The sequence below is a fragment of the Lepidochelys olivacea genome (genome assembly GCF_965140295.1).
Source record: "Lepidochelys olivacea isolate rLepOli2 genome assembly, chromosome: 6".
Taxonomy (NCBI): Eukaryota; Metazoa; Chordata; order Testudines; family Cheloniidae; genus Lepidochelys; species Lepidochelys olivacea.
Genome location: NC_140416.1, coordinates 40,758,332 through 40,778,748, shown reverse-complemented (window position 1 = coordinate 40,778,748; position 20,417 = coordinate 40,758,332). Strand labels below are relative to the sequence as shown.

Here is a 20,417-nt window from a genome sequence, read left to right as displayed (position 1 = left end):
TAAAAATGTAGAGGTAAAATAATGGGACTAGCTCTCAGAAAGTACGAAGGGAAAGGCAAAATATTATATCTTGACGTCTTTCATCCAGAGATTTTTCTTTGAAGGGAATATGGGAAAGGCCATGTCGTAAAGGGTACTCTGTATTTGACATTTTCCCTGTCATTTAAAGGCTTAAAATTCATTGAAAAAGAAATGCAACTTACAGTGCTTCTTTGTAACACAGACCAACTTGGGGAATGGAAATGGCAAAATTGAACAAAACATATGCCAAAAATTCTGTCTTCCCTTACACCTGTGCAACCCCAGTAGGTGCTAAGCTGATTTACACTAGCTGAGGTTCTGGCCTGTCCTTCCGCTGAATGTTGGCACAATACAGCCCTCAGAGCTTTTATGAGAAAAGTAAAGGCAATAGCCTCAGAGGTACAGCATTGGGGGCAACTTGTCTGGCCTACTCTACACAGACTAGCATCATTTTTGAAGTGATTGCTTCTGTTGCACAGTTGCTGAAATGGCCAGTTCAGTGCTGTGAGGGGCACTGGTGACTCATTGTTCCCTTTCTCAGTATAACAATAATTCTATATTCAGAATTTTTTAATAGCTCTTTTGTATTGAGATTTCATAGTTTCATTGTACTTCGCTGGCTTAAATGGCAGACGGCTTTAACATGTTTCCTCTTTTTTTTTCTTCTTTCCTTTCATTGTAAAGTCCTACTTGGCAAGTGGAAGACAAATTCGATGCTAATAATGTGGCTTACACATCTGGGAAGCTCAGTTTTCACACTGATTATCCTGTTCTGTATCATCCACCTGGGGTAAGGGGAACCTACTGACTTTTCCACACAGCAAGGTGGGGAATCTCATGGTTTCTTTCGTTTGGAAAAGCGACAGGTCATGTGTATGTTGAGCAAAAAATAGATATATGTAAAATTGATGAATTTCCTGTTTTTTAAAGTTCATCAATCCGTAGGAAGAATTATGATTATCTAGTCTGAATTCCCATATAACAGGCCATAGAATTACACAGTAATTCCCACAGTGGAGGGAATTATTCTTTCCTGCTATATGAGTGAACACTATCAAACCCAATAACTTGTGGCTGAATTAGAAGCTATCTTTTTAGGAAGACATCTGGTCTTGATTTAAATATTCCAAATGATGGGGAATTCACCACTTCCTTTAGGTAGATGCTCTGACGCTTAGTCAACCTCACTGAAATTAAAAATTGCATCTTATATCCAATTTGAATTTAATTGCAGCTTCCAGCCATTGGATTTATTTAGGCAGTTGTCTGCTAAATGAAAAGGTTCCCTCATACCAGATACTTTCTCTGTCGTATATATGGGCTGAGATCAAGTCACCTCATCACTTTCTCTAGAAGTTGAAAACAACTTAAAACAATATTTAAGGAAAACTTGTTCCTAACTGGTACTGAATGAGATGGCACAGGGAGGATCAAGTAAAATCAGTAGCAGTGATGTTTACTTCCATACATTGTAAGTCATTAATTTTGTTTCAACTTCTGATGTTTATAATGGGAAAAATTGCTGCTCCAGTCTGCTGGAATTCTTTGAGTCAACAAACTAGTAGATGTGGGAGAACTGGTAGATACAATTTTTTTGTACTTTCCTAAAACCTTGACAAAGTCTCTTACAAGAAGCTATTAAGCAAATTAACTAATCAGGGTGAAGGTGAAGTTCTGTGTCCTGAATTAGGAGTTGGTTAAGAGACAGAAAAGAGCAGGGATAAATAGTTAGTTTTCCATGTAGCAAAAGGTGAGCCATCGAGCTATTATAGTGCTAATGTTTTGTAAAATATTCATTAATGGTCTAGAAAAGACAGTGAACAGTAAGAAGATACAACATGATTGAAGTAAATCAAGATTACGGAAAAATGTGGGGTACTCCAGAGTGGCCTAACAAAACCAGCTGAATGGGCAGCAAGGATAGCAACTGAAATTCACTTTTGACAAATGAGAGGTAGTGCACATTGGAAGGAAACATTTTAAAATACTCATACTAGCGGGGACTAAATGAAAAAACTTTTTACTTAGGAAAAAGGTCAGGAAGCCACTGTAGATGGCTAAGTGAAAACCTCTGTGTAATGTGCAAGTCAAAAAGAGCAAACTGCATATTAGGATGCAGTATGTTGCACAAAAATCATATTGACTATATTACAGTGCCATTATTCAGTTCAATAGGGTCCCTCGCTTTGAATGCTGTGTCCATTTCTGACCACCGTATCTGAAAAATAATGTAACAAAAACAGAAGTTCAGAGATGGGGAGAAAAAATCATTAGAGGCCTGAGAATACTTCCACGTGAAGAGAGATTGAAAAGATTAAAACTAATGGGAACTGGGCATACCTTAGGCAGCTTTGAAAACTTTATTCTAGGTGTGTGTAATTCAGAGAGGAGACAAACAGGAGAGATGATCAAGATATAAACCTAACGAGTGAGAGAAGGTAAATCGCCACTTCTGTTTACTTAAGCATAATACAAGAAACAGGGGATATCCTGTGAAACTGGATGGCAACAACTTTAAACTAATAACAGGAAATGCATTTTTACCCAGTTAACCTGTGGAACTCTGAGTCACCATGACAGTACAACATGATTCACATAATTCACAACAGACCTGAAAGAGAGTACCACAAAGAATGTATAACTAACAAAGATACTACAGCAAACATTTGTATCTTCAAATTTCATACTTGCAATCATCCCTCCCAACCCCACCCCACCCCAAGGCTTGAAGTAATGATTTTGTGATGAAATGAACAGGCCAGTAAGATCTATTTCTGAAGAGGTGCCAAATCTTTCACATTAATGTGCTACTTGCTGAAAATTCATTTAGATGCTGTTGGTTAATGTGGAATAGGAATAGAGTGGTAATTCATTAATAGGAAACAGATGTGCCTTAGCTCACTATCTTATCTGTGCCAAAACCACAAAATCACGTACTGCCATAAAACATTTTAAAAAAAAAGAAAAGCACAACCTGTTCAATTCTAAAACCCTACTTTAAAATAAAAATTGTTTTTTAGCACATTAGAAACATATTTACCACCTAGGCTCACAATGCATGATTGTCCTAATTTCCTAATTATTATATAGTATCTGGGTACTTTAATGTATCTAAAACAGACTATCAGAAAGTATAGCCCTAAATGGGTGGTGGTGAAGTTTTAGAGGCCACCTATAAAAATATCTGAGGATTTTTCAAAAGTTTTGATTTCATTCACATGATATCCTGTTAAAGATGAGTGCTAGTTTTGGTTGGAGTTTCCATCTCTCTTGACTGGAAAGCTAATGTCTCATTTTGCATCCCTTGGAGTTTTGTCATAGGGCCATTATCACTGTGGGCTAAACTGTCACAGCCCTTCCCTAGCCATGTATGCCCCTGTTTGCTCATGCACAGATTGCAGTTCTCGCCACGGTGGTGAGAGAAGAAGCTGCTTACCTAGTACTCCCTGCTGTAAGCAAATGGGTGTTCTGTCTCCTGTGCACCTCTACATTCTGTCCAGAATAGCTGGTGTGAGATATAGAGTAGGAGCAAGCTCCTCTGTGAAAAAGCTGAAGTAATGTACTCCCTCCCCAGCGCACGGAAGGAACAGGGAATGAATTGTGAGTCCCTGAATCACCTTTGTGCCTGGGCCAGTGCAGCCATACACCATCCCTTAACTAGGGCAGGTTGTAATTAGAATCTAAACTTCATTTCATTAATGGTTATGTTGATTGATTCTTCTTCTGCCTCAACAGTTACCCCTGTTTTTCTGTATAATCACTGCCATATTACATCACCCCATACTACAGGGGCAGCTAACAATACCTGAATCTGTTCCTTTCCCTCGCTTCTTTGCCTTACTTCCCATTTTCTTCAGATCTAACTCAGTTCCATTACATGGGTGCAGTCCTCTATGACTTCAGTGAAAGTTGCATGGTCCAATTCTGTGTTTAGTTACACTGGTGTAAGCTGCAGTAAGTGGACCTGATGCTGCTCTCCTGGATGTCAATGGGAGTTTGTCATTAACTGGGAGCAACACTGAGCCCACTAGAGTTATCCCGGATTTACATTCGTGCAACTGAGAGCAGAATTTGGCCCTTCAGCTCCATCTTGTCCAGTTTTTTGAGAACTCTGAACACACCATAAACAGAAGTGTATGTTTCCTGAGGGTCCATTATTGCTGTAGATATCTTAGACCTGTTGTCCTCAATAAGCCAGTGACATACACTGACATCCTTGGTGAGCACATTTTTCACACCTAATTATGTCATTTCTGCAAGTGGAAAATAATCCCCTATATTTAGAGAGGCTGTAATGACCACAGTGTGTTTTTAAAATTATATGGCAACAATAACCAGTTATACCAACCTGACTCAGGCCAGAAGAAAATTATGGAACCAGAGCTTTGTGATTTAGGCCTAATTCACCACCCTGTTACTTAAGTTTTACCCCATTGTGACGGTAGATCCAGACTGGTGTAAAACTGGGGTAATACAATGGGGCTACAGGTCCTTTTAGGATATTTTTAAATGACAGGGCAGATGAGTGAACTGATGATAATGAATTATTAAATATCCAGGCTGTTTCTTCCTGTAATGAGGTGTTAATTTGTTACAGATTCAGTTTCTTCATTGTATAAAACAAGCAGCTACTGGAGGTGAAAGTGAAGTTGTGGATGGATTTCACATATCCAACAAGCTGAAGGAGCAAAATCCCCAAGCCTTTCAAATCCTCTCCTCCACCCTTGTAGACTTCACGGATGTTGGGATCGACTACTGTGATTTCACTATGCAGTCTAAACAGAGGATTATAGAGTGAGTAATAGTCAAGGGTGTGATTATAGCTAGCAAAATCCCAGTAGTAGCTCATACCATATTGCTGGTTCACCAGGAATTACAGAGTTACACACAGTGCTTAATTTGTGCCTAGGTTTGCCAGGGCTGAGCCCCAGTACCTCTAGGCTTGGCAGTTCATAGCCCAGGCACATCTGGGCTTGCTGCATTAGTTATGAATGTAAAAAAATTGTTTGAGTCCCAGCAACGCTTTCATTACAAATTTAGTACTGGTTGCATAGCAACAATTTGTTTGAATGAAAAAGTTCTATTTGCATCTTTCATTGTTTCTCTTGCAGAAAGATGTTAGAGGGTCTGTGCCTGCCACCTTGTGGGAAAACAGTGTTTCAATTTTGTCTTTAAGTATTATTTCTTGTCAACTGAATTATGTTGTACTATAATGTGTCAGTTATTCTTTATTATTTTTATTATTAAATGTATCATGTCTCAACTTTCCCTACTCATTCTTTCCACCCTCCAGGAACTCACAGCAACCATAATAACCTTCAGTTGATATCCTTCACAGCTGCAAATAGAATTTAGGAGCAGTTGGTCTTCTATCTAAATTCTATATGAAATGTTCACCAATGCTGGGGCACTGCCATGTTTTGAAGCTCCTAGATAGAAAAATCTCTGATGTTACATAGAGGCTGTCTTGTTGTATTATCATCATCTTTTAATCTTGTTACATGACAAGGAGGTCAGGTTAGATGTCAGAATGGTCCCTTCTGGCTGTAAAAATCTATTAATCAAAACACACACACATACAGATATATAAATTGTGTGTGTGTGTGTTTTGATTTTTTATATAGACAGAATAAGGGTGGGATTTTCAAAAATACCAAAATATTTAGGAGCTCAAGTCCCTTTGATTATTAATCTTCCTAAACCCTGACCCATTGATAAACTTGGAATCAGCAGCCTGATATGCAATAATGTACAATACTTTGTCATAGCACTGCACTTCACTGTTGAACTGTACTGTAACAACCAACAACTGAAAGGGGGAAGTGAACCTGTCCCCACCAAAACAAAAATATGCTAAAAGGTTTGAGTGGCATGATAATACATTTTTCTCTCTCTCTCTCTGTCTCTCAGTGTAGATTACAGAGGCCAAGTGGTTCGTATCAATTATAATAATGCAACAAGAGACACTGTTTTTGACATACCTGCTGAAAAAGTGCAGCCATTTTATGCAGCTCTGAAGGAGTTCATTGATCTATTGAACAGCCCGGAACATAAGTTTACCTACAAGATGAAACCAGGTCAGTGAATAAGTTGCTTTTGCTTATGGTAATTGGAAGATTTTTTTCATGCCTTTGCCTAAGAACAAAATCCTAACCATTTGAATATGTTAGTACAATGCTGGTATGAAAAGACAGCCTTGGTCCTCTCTGAGTACCCAGCATGAAACACTTGGGGCCAGATTTGGAGAAGTCCAGAGCACTCATGACCACAGCTGAAATCAATTGGAGCTGTGCTTTGAACACGTAAAGTGCTATACAAATGCTAAATATTCTGGAAAATGAGGTCTGAGGTTGGGCATCAAAATCAGTGGACACCTTAGACAGTTTTACCCTTAATTTCTCTGTGCCTCAGTTCCCCATTTGTAAAATGGGGATAATAGCACTGCACTACCTTACAGGGTGTTATGAAGACGCATTCACTATTAGGTATGAAGCAATCAGATACTATGATGAGAGCATCATAGAAACCATGATGGAGGAAATTAATTACTCTGTCTTTGGAGTTGTGTTTAAATAGTGTGCAGTAAATAATTCATGGGGCCCAGGCTGAGTGATGAGGATAACACAGACCGTTGAATAGCTGCCCATTAAGTGAGCACGTTCCTGCTGTGCACTGTGTGAGCAGGGGTCTTGTGGAAAAAAGTAGCATGTGATCACTTAATGAAGGACTGTTGCTGTGTCTACACTTGGAGCTGAGAGTGTGAATCCCAGTTCCCATACACCCTGAATATAATAGTGTAGCTGTGGTAGAATGGGCAGCAGCAAGCAGTGGCACTGACTAGCCACCCTAAGCATGTACCCAGGGGGTTCCAGTCGGGTTTGTACTCAAGGTGACTAATCTGTTCCTGCCGCTCCCTTCAGTCTTTGCTACCGTGATTACCCTACTATTTTCAGTACACAAATGCAATGAGGGCTAGTACAAGTACGGCTACATGAGTTGAGAATCCCACCCGTAGTTCCAAGTATAGACGTAACCTGTATCATAATCCATACACACAAGAGGACTGAATTAAGGCTGCATGGGTTAGCTACATTCTGGCATTTCTTAACTCTTAAACACTTGACTTTGTAACCTGAATGTTTTTATAATGTAGTTAGATATGTTACACACAAAAAATACAGGCTGTTCTGAGCCTGTTGGCTGAAAATTACCCTGGTGCACAGTGCTTGGGCAAAGACATGCCATGCTAATATGTCGCGGTCGGGTTGTGCAGCAGGGCTACACATGAAGGCATCTGCCGTCCTGTGTGCTGCAGAGGGCAGCAACGTAGATGGACCAGGGGATCCATTGTTATATGTCTCTAGTGGCACTGTTGCCCCACACACGCAGGGCGGAGGTGATGGAGCACATGCTTTTCCAGCCCATAGGCTGCAGTAATAGCTGCCAGGGGTGTGCACTGCAGACCCACACCTTGCCTCTGGGTTATGGGTGGATTTTACTTGCTAGCACCCATGCTCATCACCTGCACAAAGCCTCTGGCTTTGTGTATGTGAAGTGACTTCACCCACTAAAACCTTTTGTCCAGATTATCATATGTGGAGCCTTGATCGAGGTCGGGGGGGAGCCTCTGGGTTATGGGTGGATTTTACTTGCTAGCACCCATACTCATCACCTGCACAAAGCCTCTGGCTTTGTGTATGTGAAGTGACTTCACCCACTTAAACCTTTTGTCCAGATTATCGTATGTGGAGCCTTGATCGAGGTCGGTGGGGAGCCATGAGTGCTATCTATTTCAGCCACTTTCCCAAGGTTGCTCCCCCGGCTGGAGACAGCCCCACACACGAGAACTTTATTAGCCCCTCCCCTGTGCTGGCTGTAACAGGGAATAAGGCTCTGCCCTAGCTCACTGCACCAGAGGGAATAAAGATTCACACATCTCCTGGGAGGTTGCTGTGGGCGACTCTTATCTGTGGAGCTGTCTCTTTCCTCAACCTAGTTGTTTTTTTACTCATCACTCATTGTTTAAGGCACCTGCATTTGTTTCTTCCCAACAGTTCTTCATCCTTGCATGATACTTCATGCGGCTTCCTCCTCCTGCTTCTCTGAGCAAACCTTTGTGGTCCCTCTTCCTCCAGTGATCCCTTGTTGGCCCCTGAGCATCATCCCTCGTGATCTTTTGTTGTCCTTCCTCTGCACGATCCCTTGTTGTACTTGCTCCCCTTGCTCCGCCTTGGCATGGTCCCTTGTGGTCCCTCTTTCTGCTCCACATGATCCACATGGTCCCGTCTCCTCCTCCCCCGGCATGTGATACCTCGTGGTTCTTCCTCTTTTGCCACGGATCCCCCGTGGTCCTTCCACTTCCTCTGCATGATCCCTCATGGTCCGTCTTTCTCATCCTCCATGCAGTCCTTCACAGTTCCTCCTCCTCTGCACAATCTCTCATGCAGCCGCCCTCCCCTCACATAGCCCTACCTGGTTACCCAGAGTCTAGGAAACTGGTTACAGTCTCTTTCACTGCAGATCCTACCTCTCTTCCTCAGTCTGCTCTATTTAACAGCTTCCTAATCCTTTGTCTAACATTTCCCATCTAGGTCCTCCTCTCCCACCACACCTATGGAATCAGCCAGACTCCTGACTCCACAACAGCGGTGTAAACTTCAAAGGAATTAACATCTGCTTTATCCATTTGAGAACAGGCAGTTTTGTTTCTCTTTCTCCAGTTTCCTGCCTTATTCACTACATACCTTCCAACGTGCGGCAGGAGTCCTAGAGATAACACCCTCCTTGACTATATAAACCTGATTAATTCCCAAAGCACTGAATGAGGCAGGAGTGCCTTTGGGTGGAAAAGTAGTATGTATCAGAAGCCATATGCACAAGGAGGCTGAATTAAGGCTGTATGGGCAAACTTAATTCTGACATTTCCTAACTTTTTAGTGCTCGACTTTGCAACCTTAGTAATGTTCTTTTAATGTGGTCTTTTGGGATGTCATTTTCTCATGTAAAAAAAAAAAAATCTGAAAACACAGAAATTCCATCATGTAGCATCATATTGACACCTGCCTGGGTCATCAAGCAGGTTTGGAAACTTTAGATCCTCTCAGACCTCTGCCACTTGAGCTAACAGAGCTATTGATAGCAGCAGCAGGCAGAGTACGTGGATTGGGCATAGAGGGAGATAAAACACAGTTTGCAAGTAGGTTTCGTACATATTTGCTGACAGCAGAGGAATGTAGAGTCTCAGGACTCCTGGCTTCAGGTCTGCATTCTGGAGGGGATTTTGCATGGAAGGTGCTCAGACGTTGCAATGGTGGGCAGCAGTGCAAAAGCCCAAAGATAGTATGCGCTAAGTGCTTATTGACCCTTTTGCCCCATCCCCCACCAAGTCTGGCTCACCCTCTCTAGCCCCTTCCCCCAGTTCCTGCCTCCATTCCCTCTAATCCTATCCAGACCCAGGCTCCTACCTCTGTTCCCCCTGAATCACACCTGTATACCACCCAGACACCTGCACCTCTCCTCCCTAACTCCCTCTGCTGCCCCTTCCCCCAGCTCCTGTTGGCTACTGCTTCCCTGTCTGCTTCTCCCCACCCTTTGGCTCTTTCATTCCCCTCTCTTCATGTTCCCCCACACCCAAACACACGCACACCCCCACCATTCCTCACCTCGGCCTTTTAATCAGGCTGCTTCCCCCTTCTCACTGTTGGGCACCATCAGCAAGAGCATTGAGTCTACAGGACAGAAAGTCCATTGCTCTCAGTTCTGGTGCCCGCACCACAGCAGCCCAGAGCCACAATCGCTGGGAAGGTCCTGCTTAGCCCCAACTCCCAGAGATGAGGCATGCTGAGTTGTTCTTTGGGGATAGCACATGCGCAGTGCAGTCACACATGGAGCTGTGTATTCAGTGCCAATAGAACCTTTGAAGAATTTAGCTCCCAGACCGTAAGAAGCTGCTTCTGAGCATGTGCAAACCAGACATGCCAAACCCCTGAAAAAAACACAGAAATTGGGCTAGTTTTTGTCCTAATTGGCTTGTGAGTTGCTTGTTGGCTAGTTTTTGGCTTGTTGCTTGTTGCCTGTTGCTTGTTGTAGCTTGTTGCTTCTGTTTTTTGATCGGCTCCCGGCAAGCAAGGACAAGGGGGAGAGAGAGTCAGGGGTGCACAGTGGGACCACCACAGTCCCAGACTGCACACCGAAGGGATCTAGTCACATAGAGTGTTGGGGGACTTAGGGATTGGCTTGTTTTGAAATGGGATTAGCTTGATTTTTGGCTTATTGTGAAAGTCGGGGTGCTTATTACCGCATGAAAGTTGGCATCTGGGGTGCAAACGGCAGTTTTTCAAAGGCTCAGAACTTGGCCAAATGTGAATGGTCCCTGACTGAGGAGTGAGAGCCTCCTAGCTCCATTTTGCACTGAAGTTATCCTCTACAACAATGAATTGGGCACCCTGTACATTTCCCCCCATTCAGGTGACAGAGAAGGGTGGGGTGGGGGAGTAGAGGCTTTGCTGCATTGCCACCATTGGTGAGGTCATTTTATTTCATGTCAAGCCCCTTTCTCTGTGCTGGTTGGATCCATGCAAAGTGGTTATTTCAGCCATAGGATTGTAGTACTCCTGCAGCCCCTATAACCCTAGTGATGTGGGAGGGAGTTGCAGTTTGCAGAAGATACAGTGGCTAGGGCTCTAGCCTGAGACTTGAGAGACCTGAATTCAATTCCCAGCCATAGACTTCCTGGGTGACTGGGGGAAGTTACTTAGACCCTCTGTGTCTCAGTTCCCCATCTGTAACATGGTGATAATAGCGCGCCTCAATGCCACTGGGATGTTGAGCATCAGTATATTGATGATTATGAGGTGCTCAGTTACCCCAGGCACAGACAAATGTAAGTGATGGAATGTTGTGCTTTCTCAGAATGTTTACATTTCTCAATTGTGGGGAATGGGTTTTTTGGGGCTGCGGGTTTTAAGAGACACTCAGACAAATGCATTTAAATCACGTCAATGTGTTATATATTTGAAATGATGGAAAACATGACAAAGTTGTGAAGTACATTGTTTAATATCTTCATAGGGGACATAGTAACATTTGACAACTGGCGTTTACTGCATGGTCGCCGGAGCTACCAATCAGGAGCAGAAACATCCCGTCACCTTGAAGGTGCTTATGCAGACTGGGATGTGGTAATGTCAAGACTCCGACTCCTGAGGAAGATCATTCAGAATAGCAATTAAACTTTCTTCTGGTTTAGCAATTAGCAATGCCTCGGACGGTTCATCTTTGTTTTAAAAAATACAAATGTATTGGATTTCCAACACCAAGCATACATTTTACAACCTTCGCTAATGTAACCTTTGAAAGACTGACCATATTTTTTGAAAGTATGCTTTGTTGAAAACAATATCTCTTATAGTATGTCTTTATTCTGCTGTCATTGTAAGTGGTATTACAACTTACTGTACTAGTTTGAAACTGGTTAGTACCAATACATCACAAATAGGCCTTTCCTTCTCAGAAATCAGTCTCTCCAGGTGAGGCATCAAGAAAAGCCTTTCATGTGTCACCCATTAAGTGTTTATAATGGACAGCAGCTTTCTGAGAATTTTATATCTATTTTCAGAGAGATAAAACCATTTTATATATAATGACTCATTTTCTTTACCCCACCCCCAAAAAACCAACAACAGCTTTAGAATCTCCAGTGAGGTTAACAAGCAATTCTACTCTGAAAAGTGACTATTCAAAAATAGCATCTTCTTACTCAACAGATCTGCTCTTTGTGTATGGTTCAGAGCCACTCCTGCTTAATTTCACACTACCAGTTTTTTGAGTGTTTTTAGTACTTTTTATTCCAGTTAGCTCTAAAGAGTCCATACAGCTATAAGAGAGGAGATGGACTCATACCCCTCCTTATCCGTAGTAGTATTACAATACTACCTAAAGTCCAGAGATCAGACCCCTACTGTGGTGCTTAGCATATACTTAGTAGAAGACTCTCCCTGTCCTGAAGAGCTTTCAGTCTGTACAGATGAAAGATGTTTTTGGCCCCATTTTACAGCTAGGAACTGAGGCATTGAGAGATTCAGCATGAGAGTCACATGGGGGACTAGGCTCAGCATTGCAAAGGCTAACTTTTAGGCACCTTGCCACTGAGTGGAATTCACAGCCCTGAGCTAGGCACCTAGGCTCCCTATACAATAGAAGGAGAGACTTAGTTGCCTAAAGATAGGATTCACAAAAAGCAGCAGATTGAGCTAGGAGCTGCCTAAGATAGCCAGTAGGAAATGCCAACGAGAGAGATGTGGCCTAAACTCCACTCTTCAGTAGGTGCCTAACTCCAGGCCGAAGGGAATCCCTCCACTTGGGAGTCACAGCCATAAGCCTTTCCTGGAATTCATTGCCTAAGCCAGGTCAGCCCTTTCCCAAGAAAAACAGAGGAGGGGCCCCCTCCCACCAACACTGGTAGTCACCCGGAACATGGGAGGCTCTGGTTCAGTTCCCCCTTCTGTCTCAGATATCCATAGTGACCAACATTTCCAAAATAATTTCAGGGAAATTTGTGGTGGTGTTTAATTTGCTAATAACCCCTATCTGACTAGACACACTATATAAGTTCCCTTATATTACTTTGCTAAATAATACCATAAAAACATGTATTTTAACTTATTAATGATCTTGTTGAAGTACTGTGAACATAGCACTCTTGCTTTCTTCAGCCTCTCGTTGCTCAGGTAGAGCTGGTAACAGTACTGTTTGCAAAACAAATTCATTCTGGTGGCAAGTACACCCCTTAGTGTCTTAGTTTTGATTTCACTTCTCTGATGGGTGCAAATTTTTACACATATGCTGAAAATCCTTTCACACCCAGCACTGCTATGAGACAAACTCAGATAGCTTTGGAAAGCAGTGGAAACTGTGGTGTCCCTGACACTGGACTTTTTAGTTCACCCGTCACAAAAAAAATCACTAGCATTGATTCTGTTTCAAATTCAAACTTCCTTGTTAAATGGGAGGTACCAAATTCATTATTGAGGCTCTCCATTTCTTCTGTGGGAATTACTGGAAAGGTCGTCAGTGTCTTCACTAGAATAGAAAACTCATGTCTGCTTCTCTTCCTGAAATCTAACACAAAGACTGTAAAATGTCTGTCTTCTCTGGGAGATTTTCCAGAAGAGCTTTCCTAGCTTCACTTTCATTCACTTCACATCAGAGTAAAAACTTTTGCTGATAGTGTCACAATGAGCACTGCATTGCATTTCTTCAGATTTCAGGAATGGTGAGGCACAAAATCCAACAATTTGTTATCCTCCACTTAGTTTTCTGGATTTAAGAAATCTACCTTTGACAATTCTTTTGTTTCTTTGAGACAGGATGGCTTTATGTATCTTCCAAAGATCTTTTGAAACAGCTGCATAATGCGCAAAAACAGGTAGTACAGTTCAGTTTGTAGATTTTCAAAAATTACTTTGAGATTTTACACCAGGATTTTTATTACCTTGGGGGAAAAAATATGCCTTCAAAGCTGGATATTGCTGAAGTAGTCTGGTTAAACAGTGCTGCAAACTTAGCCATCGACTTAGCACATGGTTCAAAAATTTTCTGCTTTCTACACTGCAAAAATCATCAAATTCTTTCAGTATTTCTTTTCTTTTAGAGCTTCTTGAAAAGTGACCGTATACTCTAGTTATTGTATCTTCAACATCTACTACTAACATCTGTCTTCTCAAATACAGATACATTGGTCCCTATATTATACTCATTTAAATCTAGAAATCTCTCTAATACCAGTTCTTTTCTCCATTAAATACTACACTAGTAACACCAATTCTTTGCAAGCTTCATCATGGATTGCATCGATACATACCATGAAAGGCATGGAACAGATTGCATCGCCAGTTCCCTTTAAAGCATTCTCAGCAAAGGCTTGATCAATATTGTGTATTCATCTTCGAGTGCTGATCCGTCTGTGTATTCCACAGTGGGTACACATGTGTTCCAAGCGCCTGGAGCCGGAGAATTATGAAATCAGAATTCGTTGGTCCACACATGTGCCCTAGCTCACCTCATAACTCTGACCGAGGCTTTCTCTTCCTCGAAAGATTCTGAACTACCCAATGAACCATTAATTCCTCCTCCAAAACATGCCTTCCCAGACAGGAGGCCTGGACCAGCTTGGGATTAACCTCCACCTCATCACCTGCCTCACAGCTGTTGGTACCCCATGCCATGGGGACCTCTGCCACCCTCATCCAATTCATTTTATTGGCCTTATTGGGAGCCATGTGACCCATACCATGCTGCCGTGTGCTGGGGAACCATCTCATCCACCTGTCTGAGAGGGCAATCAGAGCTTCCTCCTAATCCAGCTGAGGAGGAGTAGGAAGACATGCTGGACCCAGCAGTTCCACTAGAACCAACAAGATTGTCATCTTCATCCCCAGATGAGGTGGTGGCTCTGATGTCTCCATCCTTCTGATCACTATAAGCAGTTCCAAGAACTACTTTGCAGAATTGCAGAGGAGCTGCAGATTCCTCTTAAGGAAGTTCAGGATCCTCAGCATAAGCTCCTGGACATCCTGCTATCCTCTGGTTCCAGTCAGATAGCGCTCCCTGTTAACAAAGCCATACTGGAGTAAGCTAGAGTGCTCTGGCATACCCCAGTTACTTGTGCCCCTACTCCTAAGAGGGCAGAGAAATATTACCATGTCCCAGCAAAGTGGTGGAATTTCTGTTCTCTCATCTTGCCCCAAACTCTTAAGTGGTCCATGGAGAAATCTAGGCAGCAACACCCATGATCTACTCTAACTGATAAGGGAGGCAAACATCTTGACTTATTGGAAAGGAAGGTCTTTTCTTTTTCTAGCCTTCAGTTCAGGATAGCCAATTACCAAGCACTGATGGCTAAGTACGATTTTCTGAACTATTCAGAATCTGTGGACTTTGCTGACAAGTTTCCGCAGCAGGACAGAGCTTGTTTCCAGGCTTTTATAGAGGAAGGCAAGATTGTTGCCAGGACCACTCTTCCATCAGTGGTAGATGCAGTTGAGACATCTTCAGGGGTGATGGCTACAGCCATTTCAATGTGCAGGGAATCAGGGGTTCATGCTTCAGGGTTTCCCAGGGAGCTTCAGAAACCGTGGAGGATCTGCCCTTCAATGACGTTCATCTGTTTAACAAAAAGACAGGTGAGTCTTTGCATATCCTGAAGGACTCCAGTGCCACCTTCCGCTCCCTGGGTGTATATATTCCTGCCCCACAAAGAAATTTCATAGGCAGTCGGACAACCCTAGACTGACGGCTCAACAGTTCTAATGTGCCTAAATGTTGAACTAAGGAGCCTTCCACCTCAGTGGCTTGCCCAGCATCACACAGTCAGTCTGTGGCAGAGCTGGGAATTTAACCCAGATCTCCTAGAACTCAGCCCACAAGGACATCCTTCTTCTCATGCACCCTTCTTGCATGATAAAATACCCTCCCCAGCTGTACTGCAGACTCACTGTAGGGTCCAGAATATGGGACACACGATGGTGTACAACAGCAAAGTACTGTCAGGTTGCTTGGGTACTATCCTTCACAGAAATGAATTTCCTTTATTCAGATTTCAATTTGGAAAAGGGAGGTTTAAAAAATATATTCTGCTAACCAGAACATATTTTGTCTGTTAGTTTCTCCCCCCGCCCCCAACAACTCAGGATTACAGAAACAGGTTATTTTCACACTCCTGATATGAGAATGTGAGAAACTGAGCGAGTTCTTTAGAACACTAAAGAGTGAATTTTGACATCTCAGAGTTTGGGCATCACATTATAGTCTGAAGTGACAGCATAAGCTCGTGGTATGTCACAAAACCTAGCTTTTAGTAGCTATTTGATCCCTCAACATTTCCTTCAAAAAATATGCAGGCAGTCTGTTTGTACATCTCTATTAAAACCAAAACCCCACAGCACTGTGTTTTAATTGTACATTAGTTTTCTTATATATCATTTGCCACATAGTGGTGTTAAAGTGAATTAAACTGTGAAGCAAGACACCTGGCTTTATACAAATGCTTATAGGGGAGTGTCATTTTGTGCATTACTTTTCCGAGAGCCATTTTAGTCATATGCTTATGTATTATTAAAAGTTGCTTTGGACATTGGATTTTGCTCATATGCTGGAGAATGGTGGCCAGGAGATATTTTTCCAAAGATAGCAATTTGATTGGTTGTGTATATGCCCAGTGCAGCCAAATTTGTCTTACCTCTATAGTTACCAATCAGCTACAGAAGCTAAATTCTGACTCAGGTGGTTGCACTGAGCAGTGCATCCTCTCCTACAGCAATGCAGGTGCAGTATTCATCCAGGTGAGCCTGGGGAATCTGCAGTAACATGCACTTGTTTGCTGCCTAGTGTGTGCAGTTTGGTTAGCATGTACCAGTGACTGCACCCCACCTATCTGGAAGACTATGCTTGTGCCGCTATGCTTCAACACAGTGGAACCTATCTCCTGGGCATGAGAGAAATAGACTGTGCATGGAGAGAAGTGTCCCATGCCCTCCTGTCACGCTGAATGTGGCCTTTAGCAGGTAGGACCATAAAATCTGAGCTAGTGTTCAGAGAGGTAAATGGCAAAACTCCCAGTGGTGCAGGATCAGGAGTACAGACAGCATGAATTCAGTCCTTTGGCAGTTGTAAGCCATGGATTTGCTTGTGTGTACGTTTTGCATACATCTGTGACACCAAATGTAAAAAGAAAAGGAGTACTTGTGGCACTTTAGAGACTAACACATTTATTTGAGCATGAGCTTTCGTGAGCTACAGCTCACGAAAAGCTTATCCCTGAGGTGCCACAAGTCCTCCTTTTCTTTTTGCGAATACAGACTAACACAGCTACTACTCTGAGACCAAATGTAAAGTGGAAGGTAAATAAAAACAGACTACCTCTCCGGTTCATATGTCACTGCTTTGTGTACATTTGTATTCGTGTAATATTCATGTTATCCCAAAACATTAAATGCACTGTGCTGCTTAGTTGGCACGTTCCTTTTATGAAAGGCATGTCCTGTGTGCTAGAGTGACTAGTTTTATATTCAGAGTCATGAAATGTGCTGTACACGTGAAGCCTTTGAATGCTGGTTGTCAGAGTCTTGATTTCCATGGTAAGAAAAGCTGATTTTAGTGCTTTAACTCCCTGCTCCTTTTCTGCCGATTCCAAGGACACTTTTCACTGATGATCTATGTGCCTGTTACAAACATAAGATTATTCATGAATCTGCAAACTCAGAGACAGAGATGGCATTCATTTCGCATAGGTATGTGTGCATGCAGCTATATTTAGTTCATTTCTTTATTAGCAAAGCATGTGGCAGAGTGTTTTGTTTCAAAAAAAGCAGGGTAAGAATCTGAATTAGGCTAGGCAGGATCATATCATCGAAGCAGCAGAAATCAATAGAAGTTAGGCACCTACCTATGTGAGGGTCTGGACACCGGTTCCCAGTGGTGTTGGGAAGTAGGCGGTACCATGGCCAGCCATGGGTGGGGGCGGCTGTATGCTACACTCTGAGAATGAGTATAACAGTGTACACACTCCCACTGCACAATGGGGAGCTCCAGGAGGTATTCTGAATGCTTTGTGGTGTTCCCACAGGCTGCAGTTGAGTTAAAGCACGCTTTACAATGAGCTGCAGGCAGTTGACACAGCCTAGCCATAAAGGTCTGTGGCCACAGTAGTATGTAGAGGTATAATTCTGTGCAAGACAAAGTCCATAATACTTACACTGCTCTACTAGAGCACAAACAAGATCTAATTAATCCATGCGACACCTCTACCCTGATATAACGTGACCTGATATAATACGAATTCAGAGTTACTGCTGTTAAGTGTTATAAAGGTAAAGGAGGCGGATGGGCAAGCAGGGCGAGGAGGTGAATGGGGAGGCAGGTGGGTGGGAAGATGGCGAGCAGGAGAGCGGCGGATGGGGGGAGGCACGCTGGACAGACGGTGAGGAGACTAGCGGGGAGGCGAGCAGTGCAAAAATTAAAGTGATGAGAGAAGAGCAGGAAAGGAGGAGGAAGAGAGAGAACAAAGGGAAGCCAGGCGAGAGAAGGAGACAGTGAAGGAAAATGCCTGGGAAAGCAGAAAGATTGCAATTCTCTGGAGTTGCCTTACCCTGCTCTACATAAGAGGGAAGCTACAAGGGCCTATTTTAGGGACCTCATGAGGCAGTGGGGAGGGAACCCTGAGTCCAGGGAGGCTTTGCTTACTAATGGGGTGGCAGGGGCACAGTGATGGTGCAAGTGAGATTAGGGACCCCCTCTGGAGCCTGTATTCTGGCCTCGTGTTTAGCAGCGCCCTGACAGCCGTTATCGGAGACACTGGTGCCAAGGGAAACCTCTTCGTGTTCGGGTTCTTCTGAATGCTCCTTCACATTGAGCAGCATCCTGGCACAAGGTCTAGGGAAGCTTTTGGTTTCAAGCTGGTTTGTGGGGCTCCCTGCATCATATAGCTCCAATGGGATTATAGGAAGAGGGGCTTGAGAGTCAGCATCTCCCTGCCCCACCTGCTTCCCCTGCTAGGCACAGACCCTTCTCCCTCAGTGAGTCCGCCCCAAGCTTCCCAGCCTGGCGCTGAGCTGTGAGTCACAGGATAGTAAGTGCTCCATGCTGTATGGGTCCCAACTCCCATCAGTCCCCTCAGGCTTTCGCTGCACCACTACACCAAGGGGGCCTGCGCTGCACCTCTAGGGAGCCCCCCAGCTCTCCACCAGGACCGTCTCCAGAGCTGTGGAACTTCTCGTCCCGCTAGCTGCCCTGGCACCTCCCCTCCAGACACTCCTCGCCTTGCTGGTCCCAGCATGTCTCCTGCAGCGCCCCTGGCACCCAGAGCTTACCCCCGTGCCACAAGTGTCTGTCCTTCCCCTTCCCGTGCTCACACAGCCACCAGGAGATACTGATTTCTCATCCCCCGCTCGCTCCTCAGTGCTCCACCAGGACTGCCCGGATCGCCCACTGGCCCACCATTGAGCGCATAAACAGCCCCCCACTGACCCTTCCACTGCTAACCTGCCAGCCCTCCCCACTGCTCCATCAGAAACCTCCCTCGGTGCCGCATTACTTCACCCCCTGCCATGTCACCGACCCCCCCCCCCCACGATATAACACAATTTGACCTAAAACGCTGTAAGATATTTTGGCTCCCAAGGCCCGCGTTATATCAGGGTAGAGGTGTATTATCACAGCTTTACAAATGGGGAAAGTGAGGCATGGGGGTTAAATGACTCAGTCTGTTGTCAAACTGGGACTACAACACCAGGGTTGCTGACTGATAGCCCTTTTCAGTCACACATGGTTGTTTGATTTCATGGCACAATTGACTGGTGTTCTTTCTCCAAAAGTACTCTTTACTAGAGCAGTGCACAGGGTTACTCTAGCTGCCATAAGCAGGCAGCCAATGCCCCCGCTCAGCACTGAGGTGTCTAAGGGGGGTGTTGGGGCATGCCACCAGTCAGAGATGTAGGGCCAGAGCTCACAGTGAGGTCTTCAGGAATCCTTGGCCAACTGATTGGTCCCTAGGCCACTGCTCTAAAAGATGGCATAGGCATAATTTGACTTCTATATTGGGCCAGGGGGGCTCCAGGCAGGCCAATGTAGCTGTGCGTGGCAGGGACGGAGGCGCAAATTCTGGGCCTGTCCAATGCTTTCAGGGCTGGGCCCTCTGTGGGCTCACCGCTGGCCCATGGGGCTGCATGCCTGCCCTCGTGTTTGTTTGAGTTTTGCACAGGGACCTGGGGGGCGAATTAACAAGGGACATGGGTTGGCCAATGTGCAGGAGGCCCCAGCCCAGAAGGTCGGGGGGGAAAGGGGGGCACCTTGGAAGCCACATCTGGAAACCACCCAGCCTCGCCTCCTTGCACAGCAGCTGGCCAGAGCTGAGCCAGGCAAGTGACCTTTGAGGCCAGGCGAGCATAAGGAGGGGATCCCTGCACTATGGGGAGAGGGGTGATTCAAGCAGTTTGAGGGACAGCCAAACCTTTACATTGTGCCCCCCCATCAACTTATACAGTTAAATAGTACCTCCTCCCACCCGGCAGGACGCCACATATCTGTCAGGGAGAGGGGCACCGTGGCGCGTGCATGGCCCCATGCGTCAATAGGGACCAGGGCCAGCAAGATAGGGTTGCCAAGTTTCTAATATCAGCAAACTTAACACCCTTGACCTGCTCCATGCCCCCCCACACTTCCCAAAGTCCTGCCCTCCACTAACTCAATTTCCTCGCTTGCTCACCCCCACATTTGCTCACTACCTCATTTTCACCAGGCTGAGGCAGGGGGTTGGTGTGTGGGCTAGAGGGCTCTGGGGTGGGGCTGGGAATGAAGGGTTTGGGGTGCAGGAGGGGGCTTGGGCCAAGGGATTTGGAGGG

At 44.4% G+C, this 20,417-nt stretch overlaps 1 protein-coding gene across 2 annotated transcripts in view; it reads left to right on the top strand.

Moving 5' to 3' along the window:
• The window catches only part of BBOX1 (gamma-butyrobetaine hydroxylase 1), a 74,607-nt gene extending 57,556 nt beyond the window's left edge, over positions 1-17,051 (top strand). For both annotated transcript variants that reach the window (XM_084631658.1, XM_084631657.1), the window contains exons 5-8: positions 706-811; positions 4,619-4,815; positions 5,932-6,098; positions 11,092-17,051. In XM_084631658.1, the coding sequence (XP_084487784.1) occupies positions 706-811; positions 4,619-4,815; positions 5,932-6,098; positions 11,092-11,252 (631 nt within the window). In that variant the 3' untranslated portion in view covers positions 11,253-17,051. The remainder of the gene's footprint in view (positions 1-705; positions 812-4,618; positions 4,816-5,931; positions 6,099-11,091) is intronic.
• Positions 17,052-20,417: the final 3,366 nt, after the last annotated feature.